The sequence below is a fragment of the Tribolium madens genome, unplaced genomic scaffold, assembly GCF_015345945.1.
Source record: "Tribolium madens isolate multiple individuals breed KSU strain unplaced genomic scaffold, Tmad_KSU_1.1 Scaffold_19;HRSCAF=116;Tcas5.2_LG9, whole genome shotgun sequence".
Classification (NCBI taxonomy): domain Eukaryota; kingdom Metazoa; phylum Arthropoda; class Insecta; order Coleoptera; family Tenebrionidae; genus Tribolium; species Tribolium madens.
This window is the reverse complement of record NW_025400983.1, coordinates 15895969-15923572: the sequence shown is the minus strand read 5'-3', so window position 1 is coordinate 15923572 and position 27604 is coordinate 15895969. Positions and strand designations below refer to the sequence as shown.

The 27604-nt window shown below is 30.8% G+C and overlaps 1 protein-coding gene and 1 long non-coding RNA gene across 5 annotated transcripts in view; one reads left to right on the top strand and one right to left on the bottom strand.

Annotated features, from left to right (window-relative positions):
- The window catches only part of LOC123012181 (metabotropic glutamate receptor 2), a 390426-nt gene extending 371119 nt beyond the window's left edge, over positions 1 to 19307 (top strand). For all 4 annotated transcript variants that reach the window (XM_044410042.1, XM_044410034.1, XM_044410050.1 and 1 more), the window contains 8 exons: positions 2638 to 2787; positions 6313 to 6446; positions 8714 to 9039; positions 11845 to 12007; positions 12065 to 12278; positions 13581 to 13732; positions 13793 to 13985; positions 17948 to 19307. In XM_044410042.1, the coding sequence (XP_044265977.1) occupies positions 2638 to 2787; positions 6313 to 6446; positions 8714 to 9039; positions 11845 to 12007; positions 12065 to 12278; positions 13581 to 13732; positions 13793 to 13985; positions 17948 to 18132 (1517 nt within the window). In that variant the 3' untranslated portion in view covers positions 18133 to 19307. The remainder of the gene's footprint in view (positions 1 to 2637; positions 2788 to 6312; positions 6447 to 8713; positions 9040 to 11844; positions 12008 to 12064; positions 12279 to 13580; positions 13733 to 13792; positions 13986 to 17947) is intronic.
- Positions 19308 to 25523: 6216 nt separating this feature from the next.
- LOC123015490 lies at positions 25524 to 27265 on the bottom strand. The gene is made up of 3 exons (XR_006413387.1): positions 27112 to 27265; positions 26449 to 26526; positions 25524 to 26394 (listed from the first exon to the last, which is right to left on the bottom strand). It is a non-coding gene; the product is annotated as an uncharacterized LOC123015490 (long non-coding RNA).
- Positions 27266 to 27604: the final 339 nt, after the last annotated feature.

The following is a 27604-nucleotide window of genomic DNA, read 5'->3' as shown; positions in this document are numbered from 1 at the left end:
TTTTATAGAAATTCTATAGAAATCGTTTAAAAAAGTATAACGATTAATGGTGATGAAAATTCAACTTTCATAATCACTATGCAAAAAAAGAGATATAAGTAAACAGAAAAAAAATTGATAGATCTGAGAAATTATATTGACAAAATACGAGTAAGTTTTTTTTAAATAATTTAATAAGCGAATGAAAATGTGTATGTTGCATATGTATCTTTTAAACAAACATAATATCTAAATAAAATCTATTTCTGTCTTGCAATATACTGGCTTTCTTAAGGTTCAATCTACTAGAGTGGAATAAAGTTTTTTTTACGATTTGATTGTGTTATGATGTTATTTCTATTTAGACTTCAAATAAATTTTATGTAAGACTAAGTTTTTGATTTAATAATAATGAAATTTTGTTGTCACATGTTTTTTTACATTGCTTGGAAGGTTAAGAATTGTAACATACAACGTTATTTGAGTACACTCTTCAATTTTTAACAACAATTACGATATCTTTTGTTTGTCACCATAGCATCCAACCTAACCAAATGTATGGCAACCTAGCAACGAATATCTATAAATTCTAGGCAGCAATTTCTAGTTGGTATGTCACGAACTGACGCAAAATTCTCTAAATTTTAAAACTCTTTTTTTTTTTCTAAAAACAGCATAAAAAGCGCAAAATATAAAAACATAAAAGATGGAGTGTTTGTTACGGGTCTTTTATTATAAAACTTTATTATTTATCAAAGACTTGTTACAGACAGGCCATTTAAGCAATCGTTTGTTCCTCAACTCGCTACTACACGGCTCGTATTGGAATTTTGAAACTTTTGCTTGAATAAATGCCTTCTTCAGCTCGTATTTTAATATATCTAGTATGTACTTTTTTATATACAATTTTTTTCAAATTTTATTTTTACTAAAGCAACGATACATTGCAGATGCATAATTTCATTATTCTCTCACGCTTATAATACCAAAGTTACGTAGCAGAATAAAATGTACATATACCACATATACAGAGTGTTCCGACTAAACTCCACATTAGAAGTACTGGGAGTTCTAACAATGATATTTATCTAAAATTTTGTTTATAGCCTTAATTGGTTAGGTTCTGCTCAAAAAAAATATTTTCAAGATGGCGACACTTCCTGTTACACCGGAAATGGATATCAACTTCGTTATTTTAAAAAGAAAGTTATGTTTTTTATTGCGTTTTTGAATTACCCAAGTGATTTTGAATAAGTTTTTGTTAGCGTTTCCTATACCTATACCTATGTTTAACCGTTTACGAAATATTTAGACCTTTTTAAAAATTTTTGAATTCGAATTTTCCTATTCACAAATCGATAACTCCATCTTTTATTATGTTGGAACCGTATTTGGGTATACGAGAGAGAAGAGTTAGATCTTTCCTTTGGTGTATTCATAATAGGAAAAAAAATAACAAACCGCCAAATGTAGAGTTACGTTTAGGAAACTTCAAATACCCTCAACTAATTTTTTTTTAAATAAAACACTCCAATTTTTTTACTAAATAGAGGAGAATTTAGTTCTGCTTCGATCTGTATTAACATTCCCTATACCTATGTTTGATAGTTTTCAAGTTATAGCAACTTGTTTTGATATTGTGAGAAATTCATTCGCCACAGCTACTTTAGCATAGGTTGTTATAGAAATAAGAAAAAAATAAAATATCAAAGTTATTCAAATTTAGATTAAATAAATTCAATTTGTATTTAGGAAAAGAATAACACAATTGTGAAAAAAAATGGCGTTTTTTAAGTAAGAAATATTTCCATGGCAAACTATGCGAAAACTACCATAGATAGTAATAAACTTCCATTGTAAAAAAAGTCAAGTCATAACCTGGAAATTATTAAATTTAGGTATAGAGAATGTTGATACAGATCGATGCAGAATTACATTCTCTTTCTTTAGTGAAGAAAAAATTGGGGCCTTCCATTAAAAAAAAAATCATTTACGGTTATTTGAAGTTTCTTAAATGTAACTTTAAATTTTAAAGGTTTGTTAATTATTTGTCCAATTATAAATACACGAAAAGAAAAAAATGATGTAATCTTTCTGGTGGAGTTATCGATTTTTGAAGAGGAGGATGCAAATTAATTTTTATTTAGAAAAGACTAAATAATTCAAAAACTGTTAAATTTAGGTATAGAGAAGACTCATAAAAACTCTCTCAAAATCACTTGTTTAATACAAAAACGCAAGAAAAATATAACTTTCTTTAAAATAACAAAGTTGATACCAATTTCCGGTGTAACCGGAAGTGCTGCCATCTTGAAAATATTTTTATTGAGCCGGATCTTAACGATTATGGCCATATTCAAAATTTTAGATAAATATCGCTGTTAGAACTCCCAATACTTGTAATGTGGGGTTTAGCCGAAACAGCCTGTATATCTAGTACTTTTTTCATATACAATTTTTTTCAAATTTTATTTACACTAAAGCAACAATACATTGCAGATGCATACTTTCGTTATTCTCTCACGCTTATAATACTAAAGCTATGTAACAGAATAAAATGTACACTCATGAAATACCTATGACACATTTATAACAGATGTTATACACGGCTTTCACATTTTCGTGCTCATTGAAAAGTTGTTTTCTTTATTTTTTCAGGTTTGAGCGGTGACAGGTTTCATTTTGACAGTAATGGAGATGGACCCGCACGCTACAACATCATCCACTTCAAGCAAGTATCTAAAGGGAAATATCAGTGGGTGAGAGTTGGGGAATATGTTGAAGGAGAACTAAGACTCAACATGTCAGGTAATAATTTACACTTTTTTATTAGCCATTATTCTTAGCTCTACTTGCTACTATTTAAAAAAAAAAACAATACAAAATTATTATCGACAAAAAATGATTATTCGATGTTTCATTACCTATAGGGATGGAACATTGCGAAAAACGAAACAAGGTAACTAAATGATAAAATGGATTAATTGCTCTTTCAATAGTACAGTTGGTGTACTGACAAGCATGATAATTGAATATGTCAAAAAATCACAAGTTTACATCTGGTGAATTTGGCTTACAAATAAAGTTATAAAAATTATGACATACTAATGACATATTGACAGAAACATCAAGTTAGAGTTCAGGTATTCCAACTCGAAGGCGTTGTTTGCTTTTGCACGTTTAGTGAATTAGACATTTTTTAAATTTGACAAAAAGGTTAAACTGACAATTTTTATTTTGAGTGAACATTGTGACAATTCAAAAGTTTGATACACAATGAGCAAATTTTGGATGTCCCAGTTTTTTATGTCAACCGACTGTACAAACCGAGCAAGAAAGAGCTTTATTACAGCCTAGCGTTGGTTAACTGTTCGAGAGCGAAGCTCGAGATTAGTTAAAACGCAAGGCTGTTATGAAGCCTTCCTTCGAGGTTTGTATACTATTTTATTCGCAATCATCCATTGTTAAAATTCAATTTACTATAGCTTCTGAGTAATAAATATCCTGATTTAACAACGTAAGCGGAGCATGACAATATAAAAATTGTAATAATGTCAAAATCACGATTCCAAAAAATGACTATTAAATCTTAATCCTTTTTTTAGATAGTTTCTGAATATTATAAATGTGATATGGCCGTGCTGGTAAATAAAGAAACTCAAGTGACAATGTAATGTAATGATAGTGGGGCTCATCAAAGTTATGTAATTCAGGTATTTATTTTTTTGCGCGATTGAGCTTTATTTGATTGTTTACCACCTCTGTCTCCAAGACAGTAAGTTGTATTTACTCGTTGCTTACCCAACTCGTCTGTAAGTATTTTGTTTATGTTGCTAAGTCGGTAAGCATTCAAAAACTTCGCCAAAGAACATTTGTTAGATATTTTATTAAAAAACTAACAAAAATCAAGCTCGCAAAAAATGTCATAAGCATGACGAGCGTTGACTTACCGATCTCAGACAATAATTGGAGTCGTCGCTTTGCTCCTCCTCTAAACAAAATGTCCTTACCGTTCTTGATGCTTAATATACAATTTTTTCGGGGTATATAATAATTATTTCCGGCTAGTTTGAGTAATCATCTAGTTCCCAGTTGTTGTCATGCCATGAAATTGACAGATTCAAATATGACTGCGGATAAATGAGTTTTACTTTTTATTAATGTCAAAATAAAGCAAACATTTTACTAAAAATCTGTTCGCGTCCTCTTTATCAATATTTTCCAACATTTTTAACATTTATTGCGACTCTTCAATGGCTTTATGGTTTCTGTTCGTTCTTTGTGCTTTAAAAGTATTGAGTATATTACTATAGGTGTTCGTTCTCTCTTGTATAAAATCTTTCACAGTTGGGGCGTTGCCGCCATTTACGCTACATACAAGCGACAAAAGCAGAATTATCAAATGTAAGTCGAACTTTGTGTAACTTTTTATCAGCATTCAAATGTCTTTGAACAGTTGATTCTAATACAAATCATAAATTCATACATATGCTGTAGTTTAAAAATGAAAAAATGTAGAAATTGGTTAAACCATTTTGGGAAATTGCAATAAAATATTCATAGGGGTACTAATTAAATTTGAATGTAAATAATTTCAAAATTATTTGACTACATATTAGGTATAATATACAGGGTGAGCCTTAACTTTTACCCATAAAATTGGGGAATGAAAGTTGAAAGGTTATGATTTTTAATAAGTAAAAATAAAATAAATTAAATATACCACTTACCCCACCAAAATAAAGAAACTCGATTCACTTATTATCCGTTTTTTTTTTTAAATAAACGATTGTCAGTGTCAAAATTAGATCTACATTACGTACCCTTATTTAGGGTGAGCTATACACCTAGTTTATAAATTTCTTCAATGAAACGAAAATTCTTTCTAATTTTGACACTGAGAATTGTTTATTAAATGGAACAGACTATAACTATCGACACGTTGTAAAAAAATTGAATTAAATTGTTATGAGCTTCTGTTTCTAAAACTGTAATGCTGTAAATTATGTAAAAATTCAAACAATTACGAGTATAAGTACAACTAACATAGCATAAAGTCCTTTTTTTTTAAAAACAATTGTCAATGTCAAAACTCCCTCAAAGACCAGACTGTACCACCCTAAAAACTGCAGCTGTATTGTAAAAATCTCCCTAGATCAGGTTTGAGGTTATATCAGTAATTTTGAAGTGTCAGAATATCTTTCTATATCTCCTAACATTAAATAACTAGTGACTCATACCAACACGACAAAACTTTGACAATTGTTTAAAAAAAAAATGGACTTTACTTTACGAACTGTTTTGTCAACTTTACAGACGATTAATGACTGAAAACGTACAGATGATGTCTGAAAATGCAAGTTTTTAATTCCAAATTACATAATAGACGAAATACAGGGTGTTTCACATAATTTTACAAAGCCTGCGCCTATAAGATCAACAATACATATTCCCATACGAACTCGATTACAAATTTTGAAAAATTAGATAATCTTCTCTAGTTTGTTCACCCTTTCAAAAATTACAACATTTTTAGTTAGTTAGTGATTAAGATAGATAACTAGAATCATATTCATGCAGTCACTTGATAGAACAAATGATAATTGTTTCTGAAAAACTGGAGTTTATGACTATTAATGAAACAGTGATTAGTTTGACAACTACTGTCATGGGTTTCCAAAAATTAAATAATTAGAAGTGTATTTCTTGTATCCAGTGTTTTGTGACTTTTGTATATTTGGGTGCGTACATTAGGCGCAAGCCTCGTAAAATTGTATGAAACACCCTGTAAGCAAGGTGATTTTATCAGTTGTGTAGAAATTGGTACAACCTCCATTTTAGCGTCCGAAAATTCGTCAAAAAATGCAACATAAACGAAATCTGTTAAGGTCTGTGAATGGTGGAGGAAAAAAGGACAATGAAAAAATAGGTGCTTTAAACTTCTGTATTCACAGAATTAAAAAAATACAACAAATTTATTGACTATGCTCTGCAGAATTCAGTTTTTTTAAGAACAATGTAATAGGTATTGCGCGCGCCAAATTTAAATTTACTGGACCATATAAAACCCCATATCTTAAAAACTATAAAGATAAGGCAAAAATTATTTCCACATTTTTTGTCCTCGACTATCACTTCTACAAATTTTTGCACAACTAACTAAAATCACCCTGTACAGTCTGTGATGTACTGGATTTCGTTTTGAATTGTCCTTATAGATAAGTAGGTACCAACATCTGAACCAATGATTTGCGTTAAATACAAAAAGGCAGAAAACTTAAACTTTGGGCTTTATTTAGGAATTAAATAATAAATGTTTACACTTTTTTTCAGAGATACAATTTAAACTTGGCCACCCCAAACCTCCAGAATCTGTATGCAGTTTTCCTTGTGACTTGGGACAAGCTAAGAAATACGTCGAGGGCGAAAGTTGCTGTTGGCACTGTTTCAATTGTACACAATACCAGGTAAGTGTCACACACCTGAGTTATTAATTTTATATTTAAATTTGAATATTTTGATTTCATTACATTTAAAAGCGATGTAAACTAGTAAAAATAGTGTTGCCTCCCTTCGCTTCAAAGCAATGCAAAAACTAATCATATTAAATTGAATTTTCTGTTACTGCTTCAACTGTTTTAAGATTTTAATTTAGAATTTTATTACAATTATCCCTTTTTCCATTTCCCTGCTGTCGCCCAATTTTATTTATCAAATGTTGTCAAAAGACAGAAACATAAAAGCAATTAAATACGTGTCTAAAAACTAAGAAATCGTATACAATTTTTATGTTTTTTTTTTCTATAATAAAAGTTACAATCACAAAACAATGTTTTAACTTTATCTACAGCATCATCTCTTCAAACTGTAGTCTATAAAATTGACTTTTGAAAGATTACCCAAGGGTAAAAAAGATTGACACTATTCAATTCGGCATTTGAGTAGATGGCCATAATGACAATTTTTTCAAATTGATACAATTTGATTTCAAATCAATGATTCACCCGAAAGCTCGTCTACAACTTACTTAACTGACGCGTGTAAACACCTGATAATTTTTTTGTGCATAAAAACTTTCAGGGTCATCATTCAATGCAAATTATACTACTCCAAAAAATTAAAGGAACAAAAAATTTTCCTAAATTGTTTAGTGATTTTCGAAAGGTTGTAACTCATCCAAAAATGGTCGTATCTAGATTTTACATAAAACCATTTTGAAGTTTTAAGTTTCTAGTTTTGAGATCTTTTGGCAAATTTTCTGTGCTACGGTTTTCACGCAATTCTAAGTAATAGCGCGAGAAAAACAATTCCAAATTTTTATGTTTTTGTTTCTGGTCCACGGACGTGGAGATTTTTTTTTAGTTTTTTTTTAATTTGTAGGCCGGATAGCATGTTACATTAAGCTGTAAAAACACCTAAAAATATTATTCTCCCCATCAATATTGGTGAATACGCGGTAGATTTACTAAAACAACGCAAAAACTTACTTTGTTCTCTTTTCTTTAAATCAATGTTAAAAGTAAAAAAAAATATTTTCAAAAAAATCATAAGAAGATCTTATAAGACATTTATTCTAGTTTGGTTGCTGAGATATCGATGGTTAAAAACAAGGGGACCTTTTTTCATTTAAAGTCAGATATCTCAGCGAGAAATTGACGTAAAGAGAATATGAAGAAAGCATATTAAAGGTAAACAAATATGTTATCCGGCATATGCATTGACTTAACTAAAAAAAATCTCAACGTCCATGGACCAAAAACAAAAAAAATTGGATTTTTTTACTCGCGCTATTACTTAGAATTGTGTGATAACTTAATTTAAAAAAATCTCAACGTTCATGGACCAAAAACAAAACAAATTGGATTTTTTTACTCGCGCTATTACTTAGAAGTGTGTGATAACCGTAGCACAAAAAAATATTTCTCAAAACTCAAACTTAAAGCTTCAAAATGTTTTTTTTTAATCTAGATACGACCATTTTTCGATAAGTTACAGCCTTTCAAAAATCACCAAAAAATTTAGGAAAATTTTTTGTTCCTTTAATTTTTTGGAGTAGTGTATTTTCATTGTTATTTTTTGTACTTCCAGTTAACAAGGACAATCATATTGAACGGCTCGTGAAAATCATAGAGGGGGGGAGTGAATGCAAAAAAAAATTGGATACGGAATTTGTTTGGTCTTTAAATTGACTTTTCATAACGAATTCTTTTGCTGGTTAGAATATTTGCTCGTAATTCGCGAAATTGTTAGAAAAACAATTAAAATTTTACAATTTCTTATTACTAAAGTTATGCCTTCATTTGTTTAAAAAGCAATGATAATTATAAATATTTATGAGTTTGTTATATTACAAAACAATCGCTCATCAAGCCCATAGGGCGAATAGGATACATTTCCTAGAGAATATATGTCATCGTTTCTATAATTCGAAGGTTAAATAAATTGTAGAATTGTTTATGCATGTCACAGTGAACATACTTAATTACATATTTAATTATTTCTGGCTGTTGTCATTAGATTGACCCAGTTGGACATGTTTACTGCCTAAACCTGTCACCTAATTATACAATCCAATTCCCAGCTATAATGGAACTCGATACAGTAAAGTTGTTTAATTCAATTCCAATTATCTGATAAGATTTGAGAGTGACTCTATTCGTTGAATTACATTAGTTGCCACTATTGTCGCTTTTCAGTAATTCAATACATGAGTTTAAGTGATTTTTTTTTTCAGATTCTTCATCCCAAAGATCCAACACAGTGCATCGCGTGTCCCCAAGGAACAGTTCCCGATCCCCATCATATCCGTTGCGAGGACATTCCTGAAGAGTATCTGCGACCAGACAGCGGTTGGGCAATCGGTGCAATGGCCTTTAGTTCCACAGGAATCCTTATTACGATGTTTGTTTGTGGGGTTTTTATTCGACACAATGACACTCCAGTTGTGAGAGCTTCAGGAAGGGAATTAAGCTACGTTTTATTGGCAGGAATTCTTATGTGCTTCAGTGTAACTTATGCTCTAGTCTTACGACCAAACGACGTTGTCTGTGGAATCCAAAGGTAATTAAATCAACCAAGCTTTTATCAGAGAAACTTTTCTTGTTACAATTCACTCTTTTTAAACAAGTAAATCAGAGCTTTACCCGCGACAGTTTCTTGGCAATGTTTGCAAACTACGATTTAAATACAATTTCTTAAAGTTCTAACTTGCAATCTCACACTGGTAAAAAAATAAAAAACAAACTATAAGAATTTTCTACTCCACCTATCCATGGGTTTAACCAGTAGTCAAATCTATTTTTTACTTATTTAATATGATTTTAATTTTTAAATTTCGAGGCTAATAAATGTCTAAAATTTATAAATACCGAGTGTCCCAGGCAGGCTTGGATACCTATAGGACATTTTCATGGGAAATTACTTTTTGTTTTTTTCCGGCTACAGGAATAACAGAAATAAAAATCTGATTGATGGAGCTTGTAGTTCTCGAAAAGAGCTCTCTTATCGCCCTTTTTGTCGATTCTCCAGTGAAAACGATCCTCGAAAAATCAAAATTTGAATTTGTCGGGTTAGCATTACTAAGAAACGAACTATCAAATCATTGTTGCCAACAGAGAATTTGTCAGCTAAATTTACATGACTTATCACTCTAATAATGTAAGGAAATCTCCCTTTGGCTTGAAAAGCTTTTCCATTCAATTATTGATGTGTTTTATTGAAAAATTAACATTTATTATCCAAAAACATTCAGGAAGCACAATCATTGTAAGGGCTTTTAGCTGACAAGTTCTCTATTGGCAACAATGACTTGATAGGTCCTTTCTTAGTAACGCTAACTTGACACCCGGTATATTTTTTTATATTGCTTTTTCTCATTCTCATCTACGTTATTATATTCGTAAACACCGAATTTTTGAAAATCGCTGTCGAGACAAAGTATTTAAAAAAAAATTCTTAAGAGAATTATTTGAGATTTTAGAAAGGTATTGGTAGTTTTAAATAATATTACGTGACTTTCTTTGATTTTTTTTTTATCTCATCATCCAAATTGATTTTAAAATTCGTCTAATTAAACATAAAATTAAAAAAATAAAAATACTTAAAATGCGTGGACGTGACGATAAATTCTGTATGTAGATTCTAATAATAACGCAAATACAAATAATACAAAAATTGCTATTTGTATATCAAGGGAGAAAAGACATGTAATCTCTCTCGAGATGAAGTTTAATGCGCGACGCGAAGCGGAGAGCAGTAATCACCTAAGGTAGAGAATGAGGCTTTCCTCCAATGTTATATTTATGATTTTTTCGACTGCTCATTCTTCAAAATACCGATCAAAAATTGAAATAAAGGATTAAAATTAAAAATGATCAATCTCGGTAGGTATAATTCAGTTTCTATCATGGAGTGGGGAGATTTCCTTAATATCTTTAATAGATTTATTTGTTATTTTTTCGTGGATATTTTTTAAATCATTTTTTACAAATTTGTATACACAAAAAAATTCGGAGGGTGATTCCTTATGTCAATATAGAAAAACAAAGTTCCTTTGGACATCTGTAGATCAGCAAATGCTTCCCAAGGAAGGTCTAAGGCGAAAAATTTTGTTTTGGAAAACGTTTTTAAAAAAAAAATTCCTCAAATTTCAAATTTGTTGATTAATTTTCTTTAAAAAATGTCGCTTGTGTTACTTTTGCATGACGCACTACTTTCAAAAAATAAGTTTCCTTAAACCGTGCACTGATATTAATTCCGGAAAACAACCCCGCAGCAGGTATGCGTAAACGTAAGTTTTTCGATAATATATCTCATTTACTACAGTTGCTACATTTGGGACGTCGTAAATGTAACAAAAGTATCAAATTGCTGTCATTGGTCAAACACATGTTAAACAGACTTTACCGATTAAATTGTTAAAACGTATCACGAATAATAATTTGTGCAATAGCAACGGATAGAAATACTTTGGACCACAGTCAAAAAGCCCACAACCTTTACGAAAAACTACTTTTTGTAAAGTGTTGGTTGGACAATGAGCGCTTATAGGTGCAAAGTGTCAATTGTGTGGTCATTTCCGGTGATAATAATAATTATAGAAATATTAATAAAACTTACAAAGAGTTTCGAAGATGATTTTATCTGCTTTTAAGAGAGGAAGTCAAGAATCAACATTTCTTCCAGAAATTGAAGTAAATAGTCTCTGTCTTGAGATTTTTAGTTTTTCTTTGATTTTTACAATGGCTCGTTTTTAAAAAATCACTCTGTACATTGTTTTTCAAGTTGATACATTTTTTTTGAAATTTGCTCTTATGTTTACATTTTTTAATAAAGTTGTTTATTTGAATAGAAGTTTTTATTGTAACATGTAGCAAATGGAACAAAACAAGCAAAAACAAGCATGTAGTAAATGTATTTGCGACACGTAGCAAATTAAGTAGTAATGTAATAATACATTGCTACCCAATCCTGCCCCGCAGTGAGTTTATTTATCATAAATTCGACTTTAGGAAGTATTTCCAGAAAAAAGTCTATAGGAACATCCCCTGAAATCTTTGAACATTTTAGTCGCACATTCTGGGTATCAATTCTTCATTACTTGCTGACAATAAAATCAATTTTGTTGCTTAGAAATTGTGAAATTTGCATTTTCTAAACGTTAGCTTCTTTATAACATTTTCGACTTTTAGGTTACAGAAATATTTGTTTTTTAAGTGTCTTTGATTAATTAGAGTGTTTCTCATTCTAGTATGTTATTATTTTTATTTAAGAATATTCGAAAATTTGATAAATTTAATGATTTCAACAATTGCATTAAATCCAAAACCCTTAGAACTATGCAATAATCTTAGCCACCGATTTCAGATTTGGTGCTGGATTTTGTTTTACGGTGGTATACGCCGCACTTCTAACAAAAACCAACCGCATTTCTCGTATTTTCAATGCTGGAAAGCATTCGGCAAAAAGGCCAAGCTTTATATCACCCAGATCCCAACTGATCATCTGTTCCGGACTGGTTGGAGTCCAGGTAACTAAAAGCACTTACATTTAAAATTACGCTCTCTTTGTCGACTGTCTCTTGCAGGTTCTCATAAATGGCGTGTGGATGGTGATTTCGCCAGCTCGAGCCATACATCACTACCCCACTAGAGAGGATAACCTTCTGGTGTGCTCCTCTTACATCGATGCCTCCTATATGATTGCTTTCACCTACCCGATCTTCCTCATCGTCATCTGTACCGTATACGCGGTGTTGACGAGAAAAATTCCAGAAGCTTTCAACGAATCCAAACACATAGGTAATAATAATTATTTGTTTTCACTCTACAGTGTTTCAGAAGTCGCTCCCCAAGTAAGATAAGATACCAGGAACATGGAAAATATGTTAAAAAATTCTATCTATAAAAATTTCCAAATTATGGGAGTGTAAATTTTGCATTTTGACCCTATTTATTTCTTTTGGAAAAATCATTTCCCATGTTTTTTGCTGCAAGCTTTTAGAAGCAGAAGCAAAGAAGCTGTATTCTAAATTGTAATTATGATTATTTGGCTTTTATTGGAAAAGTTTTTCTATCTTTACTAAATAATTATGAAAAGCATATACAAGATCATTGGTAACATTAAACAGACATAAAAAGATCAAATGTCAAATATTTTTGACAGATAGATTTTTTAAAATATTTTTTCCACGTTCACTATAAAAATGTACAATTGATTTTACAAAAAACGGGACAATGACAGTAAAATAAACGTCATTTTATCACTGTTTTTCATAGATTGTTACAAATTAAAATAGCAAGGTTAAAATATTATTATGACAAAGAAAACACTTGATAAAAATGTAGGGTACATCAATTTTATACTTTTCGTTCATTTTACTATTTTATTAACTTCATGAGACAAACTTGACACAAAATTAACGGTGTTGACACTTTTTGTAATTCATTACAGTCATTAGGCGTCAGTTTTACATGATGTAAATTAGCTTGTGCAGTTTTTTTTATGTAATTGTTTGTTGTAATTGTTTCCTCAATAAATTAACAATATTTTTTTCAAAATATCTTTTCGTTTATGAGTTATGGAACATTTTTAATGTTTCTTTAATAGCGACCTACTATGCAAGTTTCTTTTGTCAAAGACTATAGTTAAAAAAATTTAGCTCCCTAGAGGAAATTATCATGGTGTAAATACAGGGTGCGCCAGAACTCGCGCCCCAGAGGAAAATACCATATAAGGTAAAATACCAGGAACATGGAAAAAATGTTTAATGTTGTTTGTGGCTTTTATTGGCAAAATTTTTGTACCTTTTCTAAATAATTGTAAAAAAAACATGTACAAGATCATCAGTATCATTAAATAGACATAAAAAAATGTCAAATGTCAAAAAACAAAAGTCAATTTTTTTTGACAGATAGAATTTTTTAAACATTTTCTCCATATTCCTGGTATCTATCTTATCTTATCTGAAACTTTTGTCTGGGGCGCGAGTTTTAATTAATTTCTAAAATTACAATTCGAGCTCTTCCGAATTTGAACGAAGAAGTTTTAGGACACAGAAAATTATTAACGTAAAATCATAAATTTGTGACTTGTTTTTTCAGGTTTTACAATGTACACAACTTGTGTAATCTGGCTAGCATTTGTACCACTATACTTTGGAACAGCCAATCACGTAGCACTTAGAATAACAAGTATGTCAGTTACCATAAGCTTGTCTGCAAGTGTTACTGTAGCATGTTTATTTTCACCAAAGGTAAGACTTGTTGTTTTGGATTAGTTAACAACTTCTTAAAACCACTTGTGTATTTTCTAGCTCTACATTATTTTGATAAGACCAGAACGCAACGTCCGCCAAAGCATGATGCCAATGCGTTACAGTGCTATCAATAAAAGTTCGGCTACCACTGGTTCTGGTAGTATGATGGCTGCAGTGATGGTAACAGCAGCCACTTGTGATCAGAAGCAACAAATCCAAAAACATGTACCCCCAGTAGAAAAAGATGAAGGTTTGTAGCTGTGTAGTTTAAAATAAAAAATAATAATAATAATATTTTGACATATGAGGGGTTTTGATAACAAATCTTTCGACCATCCAATTTAAAAATGTACAGGGTTAATCATGAGAGGGTTATTTCTGAATTTGTTTTTGCCGCAACCCATTATACATATTGCAACAATTTTTTGATTTCAAATTTTGAAAATAATTATAACTAAATCCACAATAGCTGTTACTAGTCTTGTCTCTTTGACATTAAAGCAAAAAAATCATCTCTCAAACGATGCGACATGTTTTGTTATCGTTTACCAACAATACCAACCGACTAGGCGCATGTTTAGAAGTCGATGGTAGACACTTCAAACACCTTTTACACTAACTTAACTTGTTAATTTATTTGTTAAATTTTAATTAAATATAGGTTATCTATCAATCTGACATTTCTGGCGAATCTATCCAACTTACTTAGATTTCAAATTTAAAAGAAATAACATATTTAATTTAACAGTTATTGATATTGGTAATGTTGGTTGCGGCAAAAAAAATTTCAGAAATAACCCTCCCGTGAATAACCCCGTACATTTACAATAAACATGCTGCAAACAAAAATTCACTCCTTATTTATTAAAAAAATAATAATTTTATTCATAAGCCCCACCACAAGTACGAAAACGTCATCTGGTGCGATTCAAATATTTTCAATTACTACATTTCTTTAATATTTCCTATAAATTGATCAAAAATCGCCAGATATTTCGAAAATCATTCGTCGTCGAGTATTCTAATTCTAGTTTAGAAAACCATATTTACCATTTACATTTTTTTTTTTTAATTAAACGTTTCTCCACCATTTAACGAATTTTTGGATGTAAAAATATGGAAAAAAAATCAATGACGATTTTATACGAGTACATTATTCGTCCCTTAGACAACCACAAAAATACGAAATACGATTGAATAAGTTTCAAGTTCTCTATTTTCTCAAAAAAACGTTCAAAAGTTGCTAGATAAATTCGAAAATCATTTTCGATTTTGACAATTAAGAAAAAAAATACTAAAAACCAGTAAAAAAACTACTAAAATAATGCGTTTTCCTTTCACGAGTACACCTTCTTTTCGTTATTTATTGTTGCCAACTTATAATAATTTAAGTAAACGTGTTTTTTTTTTCAATTCAATGGAATTTTTGCTCCAAATACACCGTGTTTCTGCAACCCTAAATAAATCAGAGACATTCTTTTTAATCTTGCCAACTTCATTTCATCATTTCAAAATCACAAATTTAATTCAAGGTACTGCAAAATTACAGATTAAAGAATTATACAGAGTGCGCCAGAACTCGCGCCCCAGAGAAAAATGTCAAATGCCGGCGGCAATAGGTTGCCAAAAAGTGCAGCCGAAGAAGTAATTTTTGCTTGCATAAGAAAGTTATTCGAGTCTTAAATCCACCAATCCCAGAAAGGCACCTCAAGGCGTGATTGAAAAATTATATCGGTTGCTAGGTTACGAAAATAATACCAATTTGGCCAGAATTTTAAAAAATAGCTGGTCTACTGTAATTTTGCGTTTGACATTTATCGTGATGTGGGTGACATAACTTGCTAGTTTCCAGTATTTTTCTCGCTGAAGAGGTTGTACACGAGTATAATGAGACAGAATCGTTAATTATTAACAACAATTATCAAAAATTATTTTGAAACATTCGGGAAACTCCTGATGAACCGACTTCTCTAAAACTTCTTCACAGGTATTGTTCCTTCTCAACTTTTTCTTCGATCTGATACAGATTAACAAACCGATAAATGAATTTTAGAGCTTGAAAACTTGTGCATTATCCTTATGAAACAAAGAAGCAAGTGAGAGACCAGAAAAACATAAAGAAGTACGTAAGTTTCTTTATTTACTTTAATGCAAAATTAACAGAAAAATGTACTTTTTAGAAAGGAAGTCACGTTATGTTGAAATTAGTTGATATTATTGACAGACCACATGATTCCCCAGAAGACCAACCCACAAATTCACCGAAAAGCGTTGCTGAAATGCCCTCGGAATTAAAACATTAGCAAAAATGCTAACTTTTCGTACTAAATACAATCATCGCAACATTCTTCTGGATTTTTTAATGAAAAAACAGCCAAGGGGTTATTAGTAAGCTCATGTGAGTGGAAGAAAACAACAATAAATTGTTGAAATTTTGAGGTTAGAATTTCTACTGGGCAAAAATGCCTAAATACGAGAGTAAAACTACAATTTTGATATTAAAATCAGTAACCTGTTTTATTTAAGCACAATTTCTTATAAAAAGTACATTTTCCTGTTAATTTTGCATTAAAGTAAATAAGGAAACTTGCGTACCTACTTTATGTTTTTCTGGTCTCTCACTCTCACTTGCTTCTTTGTTTCGTAAGGATAATACACTAGTTTTCAAGCTCTAAAATTCATTTATCGGTTTGTTAATTTGTATCAGATCGAAGAAAAAGTTGAGAAGGAACAATACCTGTGAAGAAGTTTTAGAGAAGTCGCGGTTCATCAGGAATTTCCAGAATGTTTCAATAATTTTTGATAATTGTTGATAATAATTAACGATTCTGTCTCATTATACTCGTGTACAACCTCTTCAGCGAGAAAAATACTGGAAACTAGCAAGTTATGTCACCCACATCACGATAAATGTCAAACGCAAAATTACTGTAGACCAGCTATTTTTTTAAATTCTGGCCAAATTGGTATTATTTTCGTAACCTAGCAACGGTTATAATTTTTCAGTCACACCTTGAGGTGCCCTTCTGGGATTGGTGGATTTAAGAGTCTAATAACTTTCTTATGCAAGCAAAAATTACTTCTTCGGCTCCACTTTTTGGCGACCTATTGCCTCTGGCATTTGACATTTTTCTCTGTGGCGAGAGTTCTGGCGCACCCTGTATAATAAGTTTTTTTTTCATAGTCAATTTAAAATTGAAACAAGTTATTATTCGTTTCAAAGACGAAAAACAGCTCGAAATTAGTTTTCTTCTTAACTAATCCGTTAATTGAAAACGGAAAAAAATTGTACATAAGATTAAATATTAACTACACATTTGAAAATGTGTTAATTTTTCCGTAGTTTGACTTTTTTCTACAAAAAACTGTTTATAATAAAATTTATAAAAAATACCAAGATGGAGGCAGCAAATCACCATTTATCCTCTTGCTTAGTACAAACGTGTCTTCACTTAAAAATTCGATTACCTGGAAATTATCAAAACGCGAATTTAGTATAATATTTTTCACATTTTTTTGTACCTTCTGGAAGCAGTTGTCTATAACAAATAAAATAACAAAAAAAAACTAAAAACAAACAATGTACTATTACGAAGATCAAACTCAACTTCGAGGAACTGATGAAATAGTATATTAACATCAAGCAGGGAAATGTCATTACCCCGAGGCTCAGATCGATAGGCGTACTCAAGATTGTAAAAAGGCTAAGGGAAAATAATACACTAATGTCAAGGTTGTATAGTATACAATTTATTCACAATCACATTTAGTTATTCTTGCAACCGTAGTAATCTTAAATAAATTACTTTCCGAACAAGGGATATAAAGTTAAATTTTCCGACCTCAAAAAGGTTAGGAATTACTCGTATTATCTAATATTGAATAAAATAGCATTTTTTTTACTTTCTACCCCAACTGATACTAATACAAAGACTTGTAGCTCAATAAAAATTGGGAAGTAATAATCATTTGTGAATCTCATTAAATCCATTTTGGTAAAGAACACATTTTCCCATCTGAGATATTGCAGTTTTTAAATTTGCAGTTTTAAATAACAGTATATTAAAACTGAGCTGAAAAATTACTCCCGAGTTATTTGATCGAAAGAAACAGCCTCGAGGGTGTAATGAAATTTTATTTTCTTTTTAATATTTTTTTCTTTGCAGCACACTTGGTTTAACTTAACTTATATGTAATTTTTGTGTTTAATAGATTTAAGCGAGTCAAAGGTGAAGCCCGAAACAAAAGATATCAGCACGCAGACCTCGCCTGCTATAAGTAACAATATGCTCAACAGCTCTCAAGAGCATCTTCCGAAAATTAACAACAATTGCAACGTCGGAAATGGCCCAATAGGAATTCTTCCCTGCGTACAAACTAAGGATTTTCCTTTATAGCAACAGAAAGCAGTCTTAAGGACGTCTAGTCTTAAATGTCGGAGAAATCCAGTTCAAGTCTAATAAAATACTCATACGATCGTAGATATACTAAAATATTTATATATACTAATTTTATACGAAACCTGTACTTGCGTAAATTATATGTTTAAGTATTTATAAATGTTTGACATTGATTCTGGTAGCTGAATGGTATAAATCAAGCTTTAACTTGATACATACAATTTAAATAATTGTTGATTATTTAGAGTGTTTAATACAGGGTAATCCGGATATTTCTAGTCACTAATTCTAATGTATAAAGTCTTCAAGTGGGCAAGACCATTCTTGCTAAGTTGTATTTTTATTGGTGCTGTGAATAAGAGATTTGTACAATTTCTTGAATTAATATTAAATGTATGTGACTGTACTCCACTCACTTCACTTAATATTAATCTGATGTATATTTAATGTAATGATAGTACTGAACGCTTCTTACTGTAAGGTCGTTTACTATTGTAAGATAACGCGTAATTAAATCGCACAAAATTAGGTTAATTCCATTATAAACATTTTTTTAAATATGTATGTGTTATTGTAAAAGCATATAATTCGTATTTCATATAATAACTAATTATTTCATAAAGTACCAATGTGAGGTAGTGAAAGTATAGTATAGTTTTGTTATTTCAAACAAAAAATTAAAAGGGACGAAGATTATGACATGGAGAATCACATAAGTTTCAGTCACACGTTATTTTATAAAATATCTAGTTGAAGCATGTAACGAAATCTATTGTATATTTTAACTACAGTAAGTCGGTATTTAATGAAATAACTATTTATTACGTGAAATATAGAAATTATACGCTTTAGTTGTAACACAATTTGGTGTGTCAACAGTCGCCATTACTGAGCCCAGTGTCGCCTGCTGTCACATTTAATTATCTATTTAACTAAAACCTGTCATGATAATAATTACATACACGTTTTACTCAAGTAATCAACTACATAACAGTAATTATTGTCATGTATTGTACTTTTGAAAAGTGCAATATTAAAAAAAAAATTCAAACATGACGTACCTGTAAGCATGTTTAATGTTTCCAAATATAATGTACCATGTATCGACCATGGAGTTATACTCGTAATAATGTGTAACACAGTGTATCTAAAATTATGTTTTTAAATGTAAAATATGATATTAATAAATTGTTCGGGAACAAATCTTGCATTTTTTTTAAAGATTAAATTTAGTAAAGATTAAAGAACAAAGTTTTAAAAATAATAGGTTCCCGTGCGTACAACCTGCAACTTTGGAACTTTATTCTGGTTTGTGTGAATTTCTAAAAATAATAGAGGTTCTTGTAAAAACGAAGCCAAGTCAACAATGGTATAAACAAAATACCGTGCGATCGAAATAAAAAATAGAGTAGGCGGTGATTAGTCCTTCAGCTGGCAATCCTGATTTTTGACATCAACTGTCGGCGGAAACTTTGACAAGTTTGCGTTTTATTCATTTTGAGTAAAATCATGAGCCGTATGAATAAAATTAAGTAAATGCTTCTACTTGTATAAGTAAAAGATAGACGTAATTTATATTTTATGAGAAAGAAAGAGACAAAACTATAGTTTTTACTATAGTTTAAAAGCTTTTGCTTTTACTACATTTTATAATAATGTTCACTTTAGAGCAGAATTTTTTTAATGTTGCAAGTTATTACAAAAATGCTGTATAAGCCGAAAACGGTGAATGGTCATTTTCACTTTCAATTTGTGTGGAAAATTTCCAGCCCAGATTCCCAGCCAACGTGTTGCCTACTCTAATTTTTTTATTGATCGCACGGTACTTTTGGGAATGTACAATTTTTATACGACTTATTATATATTGGTGAAGGTAAAGTAATATACACACCTTGGCTGTAGCATAAAAGCAGTTGTAGACTAATAGAATTTAAACAAAAGCACAATTTTAAGAGTTAAAAAAAGATGTAAATAAGAAGGGGGGAGTATAACCTCTTTTCTAAAAATACCTTGAAACTCAAAAAGACTAATCACACATTGAAAAAGTTAGAAAAAAATACAGCTGTTTTGGGAGCGTATACAAAAAAAACTGTTTTTTAGGTATGTATTTGTATAGGAATAGATATGAATAAAACAACTGAAAAATGTGGAAAACATTTTCTTAATTCAAATTTAGGACAAAATGATGCAATTGATAAACTATTTATAAAAGTGCACAACCTGCTGCTCTACTCCGCAGCTTCGTGAGTTCCAAGATGAAAATCTATATGAAATTTAAACTGTTTTTACTTCACAAAAGCTTGGGAAAACGTTATATAAGGCCATGTTAGCTAAATACGGTGCTTGATTGATGACATTTGTTGAGTTTTTATTCAAAAATTTGTGCAGGGTTGTCGCTGTGTGTGCAAGTGCGCTGTCATGATGCAAAGTCCCAGAGTTGTTTTTCCGAAAATCTGCCCTTTTCCAGACAATATTTTTTAGAAACATTTGTAAACGGCTAAATAACATTACTCTTAAACCTAAGTGATGATTTACAGTCATCATTTCTTTGATTTTCGTTACATTTTCCACCATTTTTGCTGTTGACGATCGTCCAGAACGAGAAAAGTCGGTAACCTCTTTTCAGCTCAAATGAAATGTTTTGTACCACTCATATGCTTATGTTTTTGACGTACATGCGTCCCCAAAGGTTTTTTGTAAAATTTTCAGATATACACTACACGAATTTTCGTTGGCAATACAAAATTTCAAGCAAATTCTCTGATCGGCAATAGGAGAAAATCAGCAAAGTAGCTGACCTCTGGTGTCCAGCTTGGAAATATCCAAATGGGGAAAACAAATTTTGACAATATCAGTTTTTCATTTTTGTCAATTTGACAATCAATGGAGATATGAGTACCTGCAAGCGTTTTTGCTCTGTCCCTCATTGTAAAAACTATGTGGGAGGGCCTATTTCCATGCATTACTTTCCCATAAAAAGACCCGAATTGTGTAAAAAGTGGCAAAAACTTTTAAAAATTAAGAAAGTCACAAAATACCAAAACGTTTGCAGCGATCATTTTGCATTAAATGATTTTATACCTTCATGTAATTTACTAGGTAGTAAATACGATTTCTTAACTTTATTTAATTTTATACAGCGAAAGGCGAGAGTGTTAAAGTACAAAGATTAAAAAAAACGACATTTCCTTCAAAAAATTTACCATCAAAAACTAACATCAATTCTAACAAAAAAACGTAAGAAATACTTAATCCTAACAAAAACAAGAAGATAAGCAAATAATTTATTTCCAGTTCTTTATTATCCGTCCAAAAAAGATGCCAAAAATTCAATTCAGAAGAAAGTTACTCTACTTCCTCGACAGTTATCTCGACTAAGACCTTAACTACTACCTCAACTATTACTTCGACTACCTACTACCTCCAGTGTTACCTCAACTATTATCTCGACTAATACCTCAACCAGTTCCAATACCACTTCAAATCTGGAAACAAATTTTAATCATTTAAATAATTTCTCAATACCGCCTTTATCTACTGACAAAATTGAAAAAATGGAGATTGATTGTTTTATTGATATTAATGAAAAAAGTGACAAAAGCACCCAAACGGATTTTGGTTTTGAAAACCTTTTAGTAAACAATAATGAAAAATTAAAAGCTATCAGTATTCCCATTTTAAGAGCTGTTGTTGAAAGTGCTGAAGAAGTAGCTAATTTTAATAACAAAAAAGTGAACGATTTAATGTTAAAAGTGATTATTGTACTTATAAAAATTCGACTAAATTTACCGTTTACGTGTCTGGCTATCCTTTTTAATTTATTTACGTCATCTGTAAGTAGATACTTTTACTCGATTTTGTCACTGTTGTCAGTATCAATGAAGCCTCTAATATACTGGCCTACAAAGGAAGAGATAATAGCAAATCTGCCAAAATGTTTTGAGAAATATAGTAATACAAGAGCAGTTGTAGATTGTACTGAAATAAAAGTAGACCGATGCAAGTGCTTAAAATGCAGAATACTAACGTATTCTCATTATAAAAGCACCCATACATTAAAATATCTGATAGCAATAACACCTTCTGGGCTARTTTCATTTGTGAGTTCTGGWTACGGTGGACGTAYTAGTGATAAGGCAATCTTTAATAAAGAAAAACTAATAGATAAGTTTGATCCCCATGACGGAATTATGGTTGATAAAGGCGTGCTTATTGAAAAAGAATGTGAAGAATTTTTTTTTAAATTAATAAGACCACCATTTTTAAGAAAAAAAAGCCAATTTTCAAAATTAGATGCGAAAAAAACTGCTGATATTGCAAGGGCTCGAGTACATGTTGAGAGATCAATAGAAAGAATGAAAATGTTCCATATTTTACAATATCAACTTTCTTGGTATTTGGTACCCTATGCAGACGACATAGTTAAAGTAATTGCATGTCTCGTAAACTTATCTCCCCAATAATGGCTGATGACAAATTTGGAGTAATTGAACATTTTTCTGAAGATTAATAAAACAATTTCTAATTTGCATTCATTTATTTAAACAAAAAAAATGTAACATATTACCTAAAAATCTATTACAAACAGTTTCTAAAAGATTTTTGGCATATAACGTCAAAATCTACCAGAATTTGTAAAAATGAGTTTGAAAATTTTGAATAAATTACTAAATGTGTTTCATTTACATTTAGTAAAGCCATTCCAAACTGTATTTGGCTGTAAATTTTGTGTTTTTTCCTTAAAGTCAAGGCATTGTTTTCATTTCAAATCAGGTAATCGCACATGTTCACTAAATCTTTTGCTTCCACTTCATTGCCTAAAGACAATAATAGGTGTTGTAATTAAAAAAATAAAATTTAAGTAAACCTGAAAAAGGACCCTTAATTTCTAATAAAATACTTGGTTTTCCATCAATTATAAGAATCCCATCAGGTGAGTACGCTAGCCAAAGGAAATTTTTGCATACTATGAGACCAGGAGTTACGATTTTATGTTTAGTAGTTTTTCTGTAGCATTCTAATGCATTTGGTTCATTAATAATTCCATATTCAGTGTATTTTGACATAAACTCTTTGGGAAAGAAATAATTGAGGGATTTTGTTCTCAGTCGTCCTTTGCATAAGTATATATAGAATAACATCTTGAACCTAAAACGCATTTTAAAAGTAATTTATAAAAATGCTTAATGTATCTAGTACAACAAACTCTTAACTTACGTTCTTCTTTCCAAGCAACAGATCTTTGACTGTATTCATTAAATTTAATTTTGATATTTCTCATTCATTATTACCCAAAAATGTAGAACAATTTGCATTTTTGATTACATTTGTTATATATTCTTCTGTGATTCTTTTTTCTATGTTCCTAAAACAAATAACAAAATAAAAAAAAACATAATTAATAAATTGTATGAGTTTTATGAATTATATTATTTGAAAGTAAGTATTAATAACAAATACCTGAGTTTATTATCTGGTTCTGAACAACTTTTTACTCTCTTGGTAGTTCTTTCTAAAAACTTAGAAATTGCAGATGAAGGATTACCTAAAAGTGAGGATGGATCTAAGTACATTCGTTTATATCTAATGTTAGGTATGTATGTACATGGGAACTATTAGTTACTTACAAAGAACAAAGCGGTCAAAACTGCGTTTCTCTATCTGAGGATCTGATGTCCATTTCATTGTCGTTGGTTTATGACACCAAAACTCATTTATTCTAGTTTTTTCGTACATCCCCGCAATTCCTTTTTTTTTTCTTTTCCCCATGCCTGTGTCAAATCGGTACAACCAACTAGTTCTAAGTCTTCATTCCTACATGTATATTTAAATTTTATTAATTGTATAATGTTATTTTACCTATTTATATATATATTAAAGTTGCTACAACATGTTTACAAAAACCCGACTGTCCAGCTTTACAACCTTTACAACTACACACACACTTCCACTTACGAGTACACACATCACATTCACTTATATTTACATTTATTTCATGCGGGGGTGAATTTAATGCACTAGTTTGTAAGCAGAGGCTTACAATAGTTTTAGTATCACTGTTTTTCACTCCACACAAAATGATATGCCCTGCTTTAAAAACCGCTTCGCCTTCTTTAAGAGGCCTGTCGCGAGCACCTATATATTGAAAATTTTCTAAAATAGAAATTTCTACTTTTGGCATTATTATTTTAAAATACTTTTACAAAATGTTATGTAACTTTTAAATTGTCACAAAATTTCGTCAAAATCCCGCCGCGCTGTCGTCTAAGCTACGCGCCAAAATTAGTAAAGGAAACATCTAGCAGATCAACGGCAAACTATTCAAATGGGGAAAACATTGATGGTCAGTACCATCTATTGGTGACTGATTTTCTCCTATGGAATTCATGACAAAAATCGCAAGTCTGACTTAACTACAAGTTATGGTAAAAACTATTTCAAACAAACCACTTGACCTATAGCGATAAAATTTGGCTTGATTAGAGAGTATAATTGTGCCAATATACCAGACAAGAATTATTACGATATCTTCTACGTGACCTCCTTAAATCGAAAAAATCTGGGTATTCAATACGTGAATTAAACCTGTTTATTTGCTCGAAGAATTAATTAAGTCTTAAACACTCTTCTCGCAAATAAACAATGGTTTAATTCACTTATTGTATAATCCCGTGCGATCAAATAAAAAATTAATTAGAGCAGGCGTCGATTAAATTCTACAGTTGGCAACACATTGGCTGGGAATCTGGGCTGGAAAATTTTCACACAAACTGAAAGTGAAAATGACCATCCACCGTTTTCCTCTTGTACACCAATAAAAATTTTCTGCTCTAAAGTGAACATTATTTCACTCAAAAGGAATAAAACGCAAACTTGTAAAGGTTTCCACTGACATTTGATGTCAAAAATCAGGATTGCCATCTGAAGGACTTTGATCACCGCCTACTCTAATATATATTTTTTTTGATCGCACGGTATTTATATCGAGCGATCAAGATAATTTGTAATCGAGTCATCTCTGCATCCGAGAACGCATCTCTAACTGCCCGTGAAACGTCAAATAAAATGACAAGTCGGAAGGTAAAACGGCAAAATGGGCTGGAATTAGTCGCCGACGTATAATAATACTAATTACTGAAAAATAATTGGATAACTAAAAAAAGCTTTATTAAATTTAAAAAACATTACAAAAAAAACACCAGATCAACAAAAATTGAAGCTCATGAAAGTTATATTCAAAAAGCTAGCAACAAAAGCAAAGCATGTTGGAATATTATTAAAAAGAACTCTTCACCACCTATCATAGTAACTAAGATACCCTCAGACACATTCAATACTTTTTTTGTTAACATAGCTGAAACTTTAACTAGCCAATCAGTAAACAATAACTCTGACACTGACCCAAGCATCTGGACAACCATTAAGAATGTAAAGTGCTTTGAATTTAGACATGCCACCTTCAATGAAGTAAGATTGGCGATTGACTCATTAAAAAATACCAATAGCAAAGATGCATATGACCTTAACACCAAGATTATAAAAAAAAACATTAAAAACTTAATAACCATACCGCTTACAAAATTAATAAATAATTGTATTGATAAACGAGTTTTCCCCGAGTGCCTTAAATTATCTAAGGTAATACCTATCCCCAAAAAGGGTGACGCGAACAACCCATCCAATTATCGTCCGATCTCTCTGTATTGTCTAAAGTTTTTGAAAAACTCCTAAAACAACAAATCACAGTCTTTTTCGAGAGTAATAATCTTTTTAGCAAAAGTCAATTTGGTTTCAGGAACAATATGAGTACCACTGATGCGCTTCTGAACCTCACCGAGACGGTAATTGATGGTTTTGAGGGCAAAAATCACACTTTTGCCTCGTGTTACGACCTGACGAAGGCATTTGATTGCATCTCGCACTCGATTTTGCTCAAAAAACTAAAAGCCTACAACTTTCATAATAATAGTAGATATACAACTAATTAGTAGCTACTTAAATGATAGAAACCAGTATACTAACCAAAGTGGTTTGGATTCGTCTAGACTCCCTATTAAACCTCAGAGATCAGTATTAGACCCAACACTTTTTTTAATTCACATTAATGATCTCTCCATAGGTTAAATTCCAAAACATTCTTGATACAACTGTGACAGACAGTCACCCTGAAGCCAAGGTAATGACAGACATGATGGTTACAGTTGACCGACCTCGGGGTTCGAGATTGGAATGGGGCGAACCAACTGAGCATCAACAATGCTAAAACTCAATTAATAATTTTCTCCTTAAGAGATATTTGCGAAAACTGTGAACCTGTCAAACTTCTTGGGGCGTGGCTGGACACAAAGTTAACCTGGGAACCACATGTATCTTAAGTTGCCGAGAAGCTCTCTAAGCAAATTCATTTAATTAGACAATTATCTAACTACTCTTCTATTAAAATAGTATTGACTGCGTATTTTGCATATTTTCAATGCGTTCTATCTTATGCTATATTTTGTTGTGGGGTCATTCATCTCATACTTCTAAACTTTTCTCATTACAAAGGAAGTGTGTACGCAAATGAGTGGTTTACGATACAGAAAATGTCGCAATAGCTTTGCCAAACTAAAAATCATGACTTTTCCTAATCTTTATAAATACACTTGCCTCATTCATATTAAAAAGAATTCAACCAGTTATGACTGCTTATCACACTTGTATAATACACGACATAAACACTTGCTCCTAAATGATTTCACACGATTCGAGAAATCACGAAATGCCATCAATTATTATTGTACAAAAATTTTTGACGCTTTGCCTTCTGATATTAAGAAAATGAATAACAAAGACTATGTAACATACTTAAAAAAATTCTTGACAGAAAATATATATTATTCATTTGATGAATTTGTAGGCTCATTAATGTAATGTGTTTTGTGAAGTATACCTGTATATTGTGTAATTATTTATGTAATCGTAGAAATGACTTACCTTCCAGATACTGAGTGTGTATATTTTTGAAGGTTAATAAAGATTATTATTATTATTAATTATTATTTATTAATAATAAAAATAATAATAATAATAATTATTATTATTAATTTTGAAGGTAAATTATAAATTTAGTTATTCCAAATCATTGCCTTTTTGATCGTGCCAATTCGACCTTTCGGCCTTTCGACTTGTTATTTTACTTGACATTTTACAGACATACGTTTTCACATTCAAGGATGACTCGATTAAAAATTATCTTGATCGCTCGATACTACTTTCCTATCGAGAAAATTCATGTGCTTTAATGAATAAGAAATTGTTTTTTAATTTTTTTAGAAAACAAATATACATTATAATGGGCTTGATAATATCATTGATAGTATTGTAAACGTGAAATATTTAATTTGAAAAATATTTTATAAAATTTTACACCATTAACCTTTAGCTTTTTAAATAATTATTTTATTGTTATCCAGGCTTAACTCTTCGT